Source organism: Panthera tigris, chromosome D3, assembly GCF_018350195.1.
Source record: "Panthera tigris isolate Pti1 chromosome D3, P.tigris_Pti1_mat1.1, whole genome shotgun sequence".
Taxonomy (NCBI): domain Eukaryota; kingdom Metazoa; phylum Chordata; class Mammalia; order Carnivora; family Felidae; genus Panthera; species Panthera tigris.
The window spans coordinates 28,608,655-28,621,712 of NC_056671.1; the positions used below are offsets into that span (position 1 = coordinate 28,608,655).

The 13,058-nt window shown below is 45.5% G+C and overlaps 1 protein-coding gene across 4 annotated transcripts in view; it reads left to right on the forward strand.

The window, feature by feature from the left end:
• LOC102966185 (protein HIRA) overlaps positions 1-13,058 on the forward strand; it is a 91,612-nt gene that overhangs the window by 34,909 nt on the left and 43,645 nt on the right. For all 4 annotated transcript variants that reach the window (XM_042963134.1, XM_007091594.3, XM_042963135.1 and 1 more), the window contains 7 exons: positions 94-254; positions 2,071-2,238; positions 3,937-4,050; positions 6,020-6,090; positions 6,741-6,846; positions 8,737-8,952; positions 9,881-9,966. In XM_042963134.1, coding sequence (XP_042819068.1) covers positions 94-254; positions 2,071-2,238; positions 3,937-4,050; positions 6,020-6,090; positions 6,741-6,846; positions 8,737-8,952; positions 9,881-9,966 — 922 coding nt within the window. The remainder of the gene's footprint in view (positions 1-93; positions 255-2,070; positions 2,239-3,936; positions 4,051-6,019; positions 6,091-6,740; positions 6,847-8,736; positions 8,953-9,880; positions 9,967-13,058) is intronic.

The following is a 13,058-nucleotide window of genomic DNA, read 5'->3' on the forward strand; positions in this document are numbered from 1 at the left end:
CATTCCATAGCCCATGGATTGCAGCTCATGTTTAGACAGACTCATCATTTTCCCCTAGCTAATACCTTTCCAATCTCTTCTTTTTCTCCACAGAAATTCTCGCTACTCTGAGAGGCCATTCTGGCTTGGTAAAGGGGTTGACCTGGGACCCTGTTGGTAAATACATTGCCTCTCAAGCTGACGACCGCAGCCTGAAGGTGTGGAGAACGCTGGACTGGCAGTTGGAGACCAGCATCACCAAACCTTTTGATGAGGTAAGGATCCAGCCCAGGGAGCTTGGTCCATCAGCCCCCACTGGCCTCAGTGCACAGAGGAGGAACTGGCTGGGGTCCAGACCTCATGGGTGAATGCGGAGTTCCAGGGCCTGAGCAGACTGGTCAGGGTTCTCTGGGGCAGGCCCTCTGCCCCAAAGAGTCAGATGATGAAAATCTTTCATTTCTCAGATGGTATTAAATGTCCAACTTTGAAGTGAGAAAAAGCTGAAGAAAACCCCTTAGCAATGCTCCCTCACCATTGTGCCACACAGGTGGAGGAGACCCTCTCTTTTATTTTTCCTAACTGTGCTGTGGCTTTGCTCACTGACTTGCACTCTGCAGGCCATCCAACATCTTTCTAGGCTAGCGTTATGAGTACAGTGTGCACAATGTCTAGAGGTTGAACTGCAGTGCCTTGTAAAGTATTTTACTGTCTCTTCCTTTATTTGGGTTCTCATTTCATATGGAATCAGATCTTAAGTGCCTACTGTGAGAAGGGCAGTATTAGGTAAATGAAATGAAAGTGGACTAAGATGGCGTCTTTCCCTTGAAGCTTAGAGCCTCGTGGGAAAGATAGACTTTCACATCAGTTGTGAGCATGGTGGTGGAGTTGTTCAGAATGTGCAGAAATAGCCCAGGAGGAGTGATCGCATCAGGGAAGGCTTCTCAGAGTGAGGGCTGTGAGCAAAGTTTTGCAGGAGGAATAGACGTTCCCCCACGGTTCAGGGCTGGCTGTAGAAGGAAGGTAGAAATCATGTATTCCGTTTTCCCCAAACCAACAGCACCACATTAGCACTGTTATTCACCCTACTTAATCTTGCCCTTCTTGGCTATAGTCTGGAACAGGGGACATGGGCCTTCATGCCTTCTGGGGCTCCTCCTCAGGGTTCCAGTGACTAGTAGTGGGGTCCCACTAGCAAGGCTCCTGTGGGCAGTTATGGAAGGTGGGCAGGGGTGTTTGGAGTCCCAGTGGGAGCAGACAGGACTCCTCAGCCTCAGGGGTCAGCCTGTCCTGCCTGGGTCTGTGACCCAGCTGGAAGTTGAGGCAGATGTGTCACTGCATTCAGGCCCCACCTTGTCCTGCCCTCTTCTGGGGCTATGAGGCCAAGATCTTGACTCTTAAGTCTTTAAAACTGCCCTAAGCCAACCTTGAGCTTTAGGGGGCTGGTTTTATGGCCCATATCATCTTACTTTGCAGTAATAATGTGGAAAGATGTCTTGTTTCAGCCCTAGACCAGGTCAGGTAAACCGTGCCTTTCTGCTATGTGTTTTATAGTTTATATGGACTTTATGAAGCTCTTCCCCTTTGCTAGTAACACCACCAGGCTTCAGTTGAGGAGGCAGGCTCAAGAGAGCACATAGTGGCTCATGGTTACTGGCTGCCTCACAGAGACTGGCTCCTGAGGGTCCATAGGACTCTTCTTCCACGGAAGTGAATGTTCTGCAGACCTCATGTGGTAGGGTTAACATGCTGGGCAGAAGAAAGAGGTCGGTGACCAGATAGATTTGACCCATGCAGAATTGAGAGTTAAAAGAGGTGGCTGTCCTGCAGATCCCCTGAGGCCTATGCCACTGTGTGGTGTTCAGCTCCCATAGGGGAGTGTAGGATGCTGCAGCTCCCAGTCTCATCTAACAGCACCTTTTTTGTTACATCATCTGGAGAGACTGGAGTTACAGCTATTCATGTAGCCAGAAACTTGGGTACATGCTCTGCTATCATACATTTATAAATCAGAATTCACCTCTATTCTTGAGGCCACAGTGTTGGTCACACAATTGGCTTTGAGCTCCTTCCAATTGCAGATGTTTCTTTCAGTGTGGAGGGACAACCCATGTGTTGCGGCTCAGCTGGTCACCTGACGGGCACTACCTGGTGTCTGCCCACGCCATGAACAACTCTGGCCCCACTGCCCAGATCATTGAACGGGAGGGCTGGAAGACCAACATGGACTTTGTCGGGCACCGGAAAGCTGTGACTGTTGTTGTGAGTGTGCTTAGCCTCAGCCTGGGAGGTGCCTTGCCTCAAGGCTGGGTCAAATGTGGGACTGTGGTGGTGAGCTCTGAGAGTCAGCACATGCCACATCCTTGTTTCATTTTAAATACTTACGTTTCACAGTTTTTGAAGTGATTTTACAAAACAATATATATTCACATGTTTTAATGAGTATCACCAAAATCAATCTGTGATTGGGAACACTGTAGCTCCACACTCGCCTTTTTACACATTTGGGTCAGGTCACGGTGCTCAAGCATACTGGTCCTGACAAGTGCCCCACGAGCCAGACTCGGGAGCACAGGTGCAGTCCGTGTGCCTGTTGAGCACATGTTCCTGAACCCCAGCACTGGACAGTCATAGCTATGAGGCTGTGCTGTGGATCACCTGAGTCTGGAGTTGCCCCGCCCAGTCGACATGGGAGCCAGCAGATGCGGGCTACTATTAACGAGGATTTTCTCAGCACTGGGCAACCAAAACAAAGAAAATAAGTTGGTGGGCTAAAGGTTGGTAAAAGTGAAGGATCATCCAGGACTCTGATCTCAGTTTTTTTGTATTCCTTAAAATGGGCTCATCCTTACCATTGTTTAAATTCATGATAAATACTATATATTGTAGTTTAAAATATTTATAACTTTTATACAAATAAAATATTACTTCTTTAATTTTTTTTTTTGTATTAGAGCCCATGTAGGACTTTGTTCAAAGCCAGGCCCTTGTTACTAAAATGTTTGAAAAATCACTGCTTCGGGTTAGCACGGTGCTTCCACATGACTCTGTCAAGTGGTCCTCACAGGCACTGTTTAAGAGTAGTTTTGTGAGATCATGGTGTTGAGGCCTCTCAGCCAACCCAGGGTAGCCAAGACTCAAGCCCAGGATGCACACCTCCAGGTTCTATGTTTCTGGTCTCTGTGCACCTGGCTATTCTTGCCTTGCCTCTGGGATTAGAACCCCTCTGGGCCAGGCCAGCTGACATCAGGCTCCCCGGAGCCACCTTTCCTCCTCATTTGTCCTGGCGTGGGGATTCCAGCTCTGACTCTAGAGTTCCCACCCTTTCAATTCAGGAATGTGGCAGGGAGCTCTCTGTGTGCTTCCAGCCTTGCCAAAAGCAGCACCCAGGTTACACTGAGGATAAACCCCAGAGTGCACTTTAGTGTGACTTAGCCATTGTCCTGGCCAAGTGAGATCATGCGGGGCTGATCAGCATCTGCTAGTTTTGACTCCGAGCAACAACTACAGTGAAGGGGAAGGGATTAATGGAGTAGACATCTGACAGTCCCATTGCCCTTTGTCAGGACTTTAGCCCTAAAGCCACGTCCTGGAACTGGCCTTGCCCAGGCCAGGAGGAATTCAGAGAGCAAGCTTCAGTAGCTCCCATGCCATCAACCTGGCTGCAAGCCCAGAAATGGAGAGTTGGTAGAGCCAGCCTCAAATCCTTGTCTCACCACTTACTCATTGGGTGACTTAGCCCATGTTTCCTGGCCTCTCTGAGACTCCATTTCATCCTCAGCAAAATGCCTCGTGGGTAGTTATGAAGATGAAATAAAGTATGCTGAGTGCCTGGGGCTGGGAGAATGTCAGTGTGGGTTTCCCACCAATAGACTGGTATTGTGCTATATTTCTGATACTGGGCATAGGGTTTGTGCTGGATGCTTGATTAATTATTTTAACATTTGTTATTTGGTTTAGAAATTCAACCCAAAAATCTTCAAAAAGAAGCAGAAGAATGGGAGTTCTGCAAAGCCCAGCTGCCCATATTGCTGCTGTGCTGTTGGCAGCAAGGACCGTTCTCTCTCTGTCTGGGTGAGCCCCCACTCCTTCCCTCCCCACCTCCCCCACCAAGACCTTTTGTGGCTCCTGCAGGGCAAAGGAGAAGGAACTGGTGAAGGAGGCAGAGCCCAGAAGCTTGGAGTGATTCCCCTACCCCCCACTTTCAGTGGTGCTCAGTGTGTGTTTCCGCCCCAGATCTGGGGTCAGGCCCTCTCATTACCCCAGGAGGAAGGAAGTGCTGAAGACTAGGCTTGGGGCGAGCTAGGAGAGGCCACCCTGAGCCCCAGTCAGAGCAACTCTTATGTCCAGATTCAGGGAATACCTTCAGTTGGCATGCTATGTTTGCTTCCTTTTAGAAAAACTTTGTATCCTTATATAACCTACAGCAAATGTATTCACCTGAAGTATGCAGGTCAATGCATTGTCATACATGTTTACACCAGTGTAACCACCACCCCAGAACCCCTCATCCCTGCCCAGTCAAGAACCCACTTCCCAACACCCCTTGGCCAAGGCAGCCACTCCAACAATGTCTGTCACATTGATGAGTTGTGCAGTGTTTACTTTTTATGTCCTGCATTGCTTTCACTTGGCATAATATTGAGATGCATGTGTGTTGTTGCATTTAGCATTAACATTTAGCTAATTTAGCATTAGTTTATTGCTAACTAATTACAAGTTCCCTGTAAGCAGAGTGGACTTATAGTTGTAGACTTGAAGGTTATCCTCTGGCAGCATTTATTACAGTTCTTTGTCACAGAGAAATTGATTGCTGTGTGTACACTGATTTTTTTTTTTTAGGCCCATATTCATGTGACATTTCAGAACCTGAACCCTACCATAGGTAGTTCCAGGCGTGTTCTTCCTGGGCTCCTTCTGGCCTGGAGTTTCATTTGTGGTGCTTTACCCAAAACATCACTGATCATATATTCATTTTCTTAGAATGCTGAGGTCAGATGTTCATAAAGGTTCCAGATTTCTGAGTGGTCTGTAGGCACATTTTTGGGAGGAGAGACAGTGCTATTTTTTTCTGGAAGTGGAATTAGAGTAAGGACAAGAGTCTTCTTGTGGATTCCAAGTAGTTCAGACTCCCTTTCCTCAGGACTAGGGTGGCCACAGCAACTCTTCCCCTATAGAAGCAGCACTTGATGGGAGCCATGCAAAAGGTGTTCCCTCCCACCCACCGCACTGTGGCCCCAGGACCTTGTCAGCAGGGTGGCCAGACACTAGTATATGAGCTGTGGGAACAGGGAGACAGCACATAGCCCAAACTTTGAGTGACTAGATATAAGTGTGCATGTGGTGAATCTTGTGCAGTCATCAGAGACAGGTTTTTACAGGGTGTTTAATGACATAATGTATTAAATAAAAAAGTTATCATGTGCCAAAGAATAAAATATTTGCACAAGAAAGACCGAAAGAAAATAACTCATCCAAGTGTTAATAGTGGTTAACTTTAGATCTGGATTCAGGGCAACTTAAACTGTTTTTGGTGTTTCTGAACTATCTGCACATACTTTGTAGAATGAGCCCGTGTGATGTATGTAACCGGTTACACCCAGCTTTGCATACATATGTACCAGAACTCCTTGGGCCAAGAGGAGATGTGCTGGCTTCTCTGAGGCTGTTTTCCTGTCCTGGGCACTACTTTTGCTGCCTCGTCTTCTGCCCAGGCCTTGGCATCCCATCCCTTGCTTGTAAACTTCTGCTCAGGTCATGGCCTTTCTGGAACCCCATTCTCCCTTCTAGATTGTCCATTTATGAAGCCATCTCCCCAGCCAGACTACAGCGAGCCCTTCAGACAGAGACCACACTAAAATGTCAGGTTTTGGTTTGCACAGGTTTGGATCTTGCTGGTTGCTGTTTGAATAGAGTTGAATATGCCTTGTATGTCAACAAAAACTCAGACCAAGCTTCTAGAACTGTTGGTATTAACAGAACTGAGTGCACAAAAAACAGTTTTTGTTCATTACATTAACCTTTGCTGCTTCTTTCCTTCCAGCTCACGTGTCTGAAACGGCCTTTGGTTGTCATCCATGAGCTATTCGACAAATCCATCATGGATATTTCCTGGTAAGATGGATTCTTATTACAGTGCACAGGCTAGGAAAAGAGAAGCTACACACAGGAACATGAGGCCTTCCAGATGTGACTGGGGTCAGGCAGCCAGGGCCACCCCCCTCCCCAGGTGTGGTAGCCAGAGCAGATGATTCAAGAAAGGGCAGCTTGGGCCTGACATTGGGAGAGTGTCAGCTGCTGTGCTTCCTGCTTTGTTGGCATTTGCCCCTGGAAAATACTTCCTCAGGCAAACTGACATTTGGGGAAAAAGTGCTGTGATCCCGGTTTTACTTCACTCTGTCATTGCATGAACCAGATTAGCATAAGTATGAAGACACATTTGTTGCTTCTCAATGACCTCATTTAGATGTATATTCCTTCATGTTTTTTTAAAACATGGTTTCAAAATAAATAAAAGTGAAATTCTTACGGAATACATGGTGAGAGATACTTTGTACATGTGCAAAGAACTAAAGGGCACCAGAACCTTCTGCAGTGTGATTGTCTCCCCTGCCCCCACCCTACCAAGGAATGCCATAGAAGGGAACAAGGGGTTTCTGGCATCTGAGAAGAACCCTGCATGCTACCCTCCCGGTCCAGCCTTGGAGGTGTGGTTAAGCCCCATAGGGACTTGCTCCCAGACTGCTAATAGCCACCTTTTTCAGGACTCTGAATGGGCTGGGCATCTTGGTGTGCTCCATGGATGGCTCTGTGGCGTTTCTAGATTTCTCCCAGGATGAGCTTGGAGACCCCCTGAGCGAGGAGGAGAAGGTAGGAGAACAGTACACCTCCAACTGGTAGCCTGAGTGCTGCGCTTGCTCTTGGGCCACAGAAATGGCCACCACAGCCCCTTCGATTGGACCCTCTCCTTAGGACATACACAGACACATTGTTTCTTAAAGTATTCTTGGGTATTTGTCTCGTACAGATGGTAATTTTTTTTTTTTTTTTTTTACATTTTAATGTAAATGTAAAATGTACATTTTACATTTAATTTAATAGATTAAATAAAGATGAGGCTCTCATTCATGTCAGAAATCAGTTTTGGAACTGAGAATAAAACAACTTTGGGCATCTGTTCTTGAGGTGATAATTAGCCACACACTGGGATGTTTTCACATGTGGGAGATAGCAAGAGTGACTCCTAAGGGTTCCTGCTCACGTCCCTTTCCCCATTGTGTCATACAAACATAGTTGCCATAGAGCAGTAACATTGATGGTTTCTTAGCACTTGCTGCACGCCAGACTCTGGGCTATGTATTTTGCATGTATTATTTCATTTGAATTCTATAAAACCCTTCAAGGCAAGGCTCATTCATTTTATCAACAAGGTAACTAAGCCTCGGAAAATAGTGTGACTCTTCGCCAAGACCATACACAACCCTTAAGTATGAGAACAGAACCATGGGCCAGGCCCATAGGCTTCCTCCCCTCTGTGCTCTCTGCCCAGGACAGGGTGACCCATGTGCCCTTCTTCAAGGACTTTAGGAAAGGCCCTGCTTTATGGACCATAGACTTAGAAGGCAGACATTTCTACAGATGGGCCTTTGCCACCACTCAGTGGAATGTATTCATTTGTCTGAAAGGAGCCTTGTGAAAGCCCAGAGCAGGTGGGCAGCTCTCCCCTTTGAGCTGCAATTACTGGTAGAGGCTCCCTCACAAGCTACTGTGTGGACTTCATGCTATGAAGTAAACCCCTTGGGCATAGGGGTCTGCCTTGATGACAGCACCTAAAATGGCCTGGCACCCCAAGAGTCACTTGCCAATGAAGGGATGAGTGTCTCAGTGGCTTCAGGTCTTTCTGCCTTGTCACTGTCATCAGGTAACCTGGGATCCCTATGCACTCTCCTCCCCCTTGGAGAGTCCGGTGGAGGGCACTGGCGGGGAGGGCTACAAAATAACTCCATCTAGCTTACCTTTTCCCAAATGGCAGGCAGGGACCCCATGTTTGAGACACACAGGTAAACATCTGCCAAACTCTGAATTCTCCTCCAGATTCCAGGGGAGGGATTGAGGGCAGAAGGGACAGGTAGCAAAGGAGGGAAGTTCCCAGCCACACACAACACACCAGGCCCTGCAGAAACAAATCCCAAGGCGTGACCTCCCCCTGCCCAGCATCCTCTGCTGTGAGGCATATGTCCTGCTGGCCTCCGTGTTGGTCATTAGGCCTTCCTTGTGAGTCTACTCTTCATCACACTAATCACTCTAACGTGCTGGGGATGCTATCCCTGCCAACATGGGGTCCTGTCCGGCTTGTTGTGGCATTGAATTAATGAGACCTAGGAAGGTGAAGGGAGGGACCCTGCTCAGAAGGGTCAGGACATGTTGGGGGACAGGAGAGGCAGAGAAAGATTTCCCCAGGTTTGCTATGCCAGACATTCCCTTACTCTTAGATACTGTTAGCAGCCCCATGGTAACTTCCATTCACATGGAACTGATGACAGCAAACAAGAATGGTGTGAGAAGGCTCTGAACTTCAGTGTCTGATTCCCAAAAAGTGTTTGGGGTACTTGGGGTGATTTAAGAACCTGGGACCACTGCCCAAGACCCTTTCCATTCTCAGAACCAGGGGAGTCAACACGCAACTCACCCACTGGTGGGCACTAGCCACCACGTTGTTGCTCACAGCTGGTCTGTTGCACTTCTTTCTGCTTCCCCTAGAGCCGCATTCACCAGTCTACCTATGGCAAGAGCTTGGCCATCATGACTGAGGCCCAGCTCTCCACAGCTGTCATCGAGAACCCAGAGATGCTCAAATACCAGCGCAGGCAGCAACAACAGCAGCTGGACCACAAGAGTGCCTCGGCCAGAGAGACAAGTTCAGCTACCTCAGTTGCTGGCGTTGTCAATGGGGAGAGTCTAGAAGACATTAGGAAGGTGAGGGCTCGTCCCCATAGCCCTGAGGACATGGGTACACACCCAGGGACAGAGCAGGGGGAACAAGCAGTCTGAACATAGCACAGACACAATTCGGTAAGCAAGTGTATGCTGTGCCTAGAACAGGACCCAGGGGTAAGCCAGTTTGGGGCCACTTGGCCCCATTGCCATCAGCTGCATGAGGTAGTAATGGGGCCTAAGGCACTTTATCAAAGGCCTCTGTAGAGGATATCATTTCTTATAGGAGCTTCCAAACCTCACTTCTAGCCTTTTTAGGAAATTTTAGATACTGAGAACAGTGGGTGTCAGGTTCTGTCCTTAGGATATATCAATGGGTTCCCCCTTCTTCCTCTGGAAGCCCATGTCTCACTGGGGGAGGGGGTGGAGATGGGGCAGGAACAGAGCAGGAAACGTCAGGATCACCTGGGGAACTTAAATGATCTCCAGGACCTATACAGGGCAACAAATCTGTAATTTGGACACAATGTGTGACTGGGAACCTTTGGTTTTATGAGCCTTCAGTAGAAGAAATGATTCTGATGAAAGAAGATTTGCAAATCACAACTTAGAGACAAGAGTGGCTCACGGATACAGGTTTCATTTGTTTGTTCCCTCGGCTGCTGGTTGAGAGTGGCCAGACTGGCATATGCTCACTGCCTAGGAAACCTGGCCAGACCTGCTGTGCAGGTGATGAGAGCAAGGTACTGAAGCCAGTTCAACTGGGAGCTTTCTGTCATTGCTGCTTTACAGTGCAGGAAGTTGAATGCTCACCCTGACAAAAATGCTTGCTCAGTGGCTGAGTTTAGTTGGACCAGAAGGCCATAGAAAAGGAAGTTAGAATTCATTTCCTTAGAAGCCTTATTTTTTTTATATGTGGAGGTGCTTGGGAGAAACTTTTCCATTCATATATGTCACTCTATTTTGCCAGAATCTTTTGAAGAAACAAGTTGAGACTCGGACTGCAGATGGTCGCAGAAGAATCACACCTCTCTGCATAGCACAGCTGGACACCGGGTACTTATTCACTCACCGAGCTTTCTGTGGCTTTATCTGGGGAGTTCTTCCTTTCTCCTTTCACCAGTTAGCACTTTCATAATCAGGGTCTTCACAGGCTCTTGGGTCAATCTGACCCCTAGAATCTGGAAATGGGGGAGTAGAGCCCAGCTTCCCACCAGCCTCAAAGCCCTGTGCTTCCTACAGAGCCCTTATGCACATTTGACTCATGCAGAAGGTGGGCTGGGAGGAGCCTGTGACAGGCTGGAAGGCAAGGGCACCTTCACAGGGCCTGTGTGTCCACACGGCCAGTTCTGCCTCATTGTTGGTGGGGCATTGAAGAAACCAGGGAGAGAAGTTGGACTGATTTTTTTTTGTTTCATTTTGCCCTTTTATACACATTTTTGAATAGTAAAAACCCAAAGAAGGATATAAACATTACCCTTAATCTAGTCTCTCAGATATAATTACTGTTAACATTTTGGTATCTGTATCTCCGGTCTTTTTCCCCACCTGTTCCTGTATCTTGACCTTGCATCCATTTTAATAAATAGTCCTCTGAAGCAAAGACTTGCTGATTGTCCAGGTTCCCAGGTTGTGAATGCACCATGATTTACTTGACCAGACCCTTAAGTGTAGACTTGTAGTTTGTGTCCAGTGTTTTGTGATTGTAAATTAATCTTTGAGCACACCCATGACTGTTACCACAGGATACTTCCCAGAAGTGGAATTACTGGACAGAGAGTAGGGCTCTGAGGCACATTTCCCTGAGGGGGGAAAAGTAGGGGAAAAGTGGACTCAGTCACCATTTGCTGTTGTCTCAGAGTCTGTAGTCAGGCTTGCTTTTGTATTAGTCATTCTCCTCAAAACAATGCATGTTGATTCAAAGGATGGTAAGGCCCTGTGTGAAAGAAATAGTCCCCCCGCTGTCAAGGTGATTTCAGGTTTTATACTTATTCAACCAATGTGCTCAGGGTGCTACCCACACTAGTCCTCTGCACTTTGCAGTTGTTTTGAAGTCTGAAGAGACCTTCTGTCATATGATGTGCTGATCTGACCTCCTCATGTTGGGGGTGTGGGCTGTGAGGCCCTGGAGGGCAGAGACCTGACCAGATGGAGCCAAGTCTCCTGACGCCTCCCAGAGAGTGGTTTTCCTTTGATCGAGCCTTTTTCTGTTGTTCACCTACCAGGGGTAATGCTACATGCTTACTTTTTATTAGGACCAAATGAGACAGGTACATGTGACTGTGCTTTGAACACTGTGAAAAGCTGTGGAAGTGAGGGTAATGGAGGTGGTGGTGATGGTGACATTTTTCTTCCAAGCATCCTTTCAGGCCCTACCTGATGAGGAGATAGAGGTGTTAGTGGCTTTCCACCTGGCCTTAAGCCAGCTTTCTGCCACAGGACACCTATTTCTGGCACCAGAACTTGATTCTTTTGGTCTTAAAGGCTTTTTTGCCCTCTTGACTCCCATGTTAAAACAAGTAGCAACAGAATAGGTAATGATTAGTTTAATCAAGCAAGAAAAGAAAAAACACAAATATTTTAAGTAGAAGTAATCACAGGTAAAGAATAAATCAAAAGGACAAAAGACTTCTTTACTGAATTCTGTGTAAATAAATTTGAAAGTAGGTGATTTTGAGGAAAATAAAATTATGAAAACTGAAGAAAGTCTATACAAATGAATTATTATAGAAGAAATAGAGGACGCTGTCCCAGAACTAACCTACCAAAAGCCACCAGACTAAGAAGGTTTCACAGAGAAATTATAAGAAAGTTTCATTCTAATAATTAGAGGAACAGATCATTCTAATACCATTCAAAATACTTGAAAATACTCTAGTGCATTACAAAACCGTTTTTGAAATGAACACAGATTTACATCAAAAACATGACAAAGGTAGAACATAATAAATTCCTGATCAATCTCATTTCTGAACGCCAATGCAAAAATGCTAAATAAAATAATAGAAACTTACAGTGTGTTAAAATGTTAATACGCTATGACCAGGTAAGATTTATTTCATGAAAGCAAGGTGGTTCAAATTTGGGGAAATTTAATTTGCTTCTGCATATCAAAAGATCAAAAGAAATATATGGTCATCTCCATAGATGCCTAAGAGACATTTTTATTAAATTCAACATTGTTCTGATTTAAAATTTATTTAAATAGATGGGCACTTCCTTAACTTGATAAAAACTACCTTATTTTAAAGTAAATTCAAAAACTAAGCATGCATCTAGTCTGGTAACTATAATTTAACATTGTTCTGGAAGTCCTAGGTCATACAATTAGTCAAGAGAAAGAATATATTGGAAAGGAGGTGGTAAGATGTATCATTATTTAAAAGATGGTGTGATCTGCAAGAGAATCAACTGGGAAAACTGCCATAGATAATAAAAGAAGATAATAAAGTGGATACAATCAACACAATGAGATCCAAGTGGCAGCAACTACCTTTAGAAGATCACTTTCACAAATGCAGTGCCTACAACGTAACAAGAAATGTAGAAGGTCTTTATGAAGAAAAATTATAAAATCCTACTGAGAGACCTAAAAGAAAATTCAAAGAAATAACTAGAAATGTACATCCATTTCTTCCCTAGGATGATTTGACATTATAAAGATGATAAATCTCTCTCAACATGAGCCCATACAAATAACCAACAGGAGTTTTCAGAATCAGACAGGCTCATTCTAAACTTGTGTGGAAAAATAAGCAGGAATAACTGAAATATTTCTGAAAAAGAAAATCAGGGAAGACTAGCCCCACCAGAAATTAAAACTTATAAACTGTAATAAAATGGGTACTGACATATGAATAGACAGAGTGGTGGAATACAATAGAAAACGCAAAACTAAGCCCAAATATTTATGGGAATTTATGTGGCATTTTGCATCAGTGATGAAACATCAGCTAATGTAATAAATTACATTACATCGAGAGAGAGAAAGAGAGAGAGAGAGAGGGTCAGGACTACTTACCTATAGAAACAAAGTTAGATCCCTACCTCACAACTTAAAATTAGATACATTCCAAGCAACTCAGATTTTTTTTTTAACTTTTTTGTTGTTTAAAATTTTAGAAGATTCTTTAAAAGAATATTTTTAT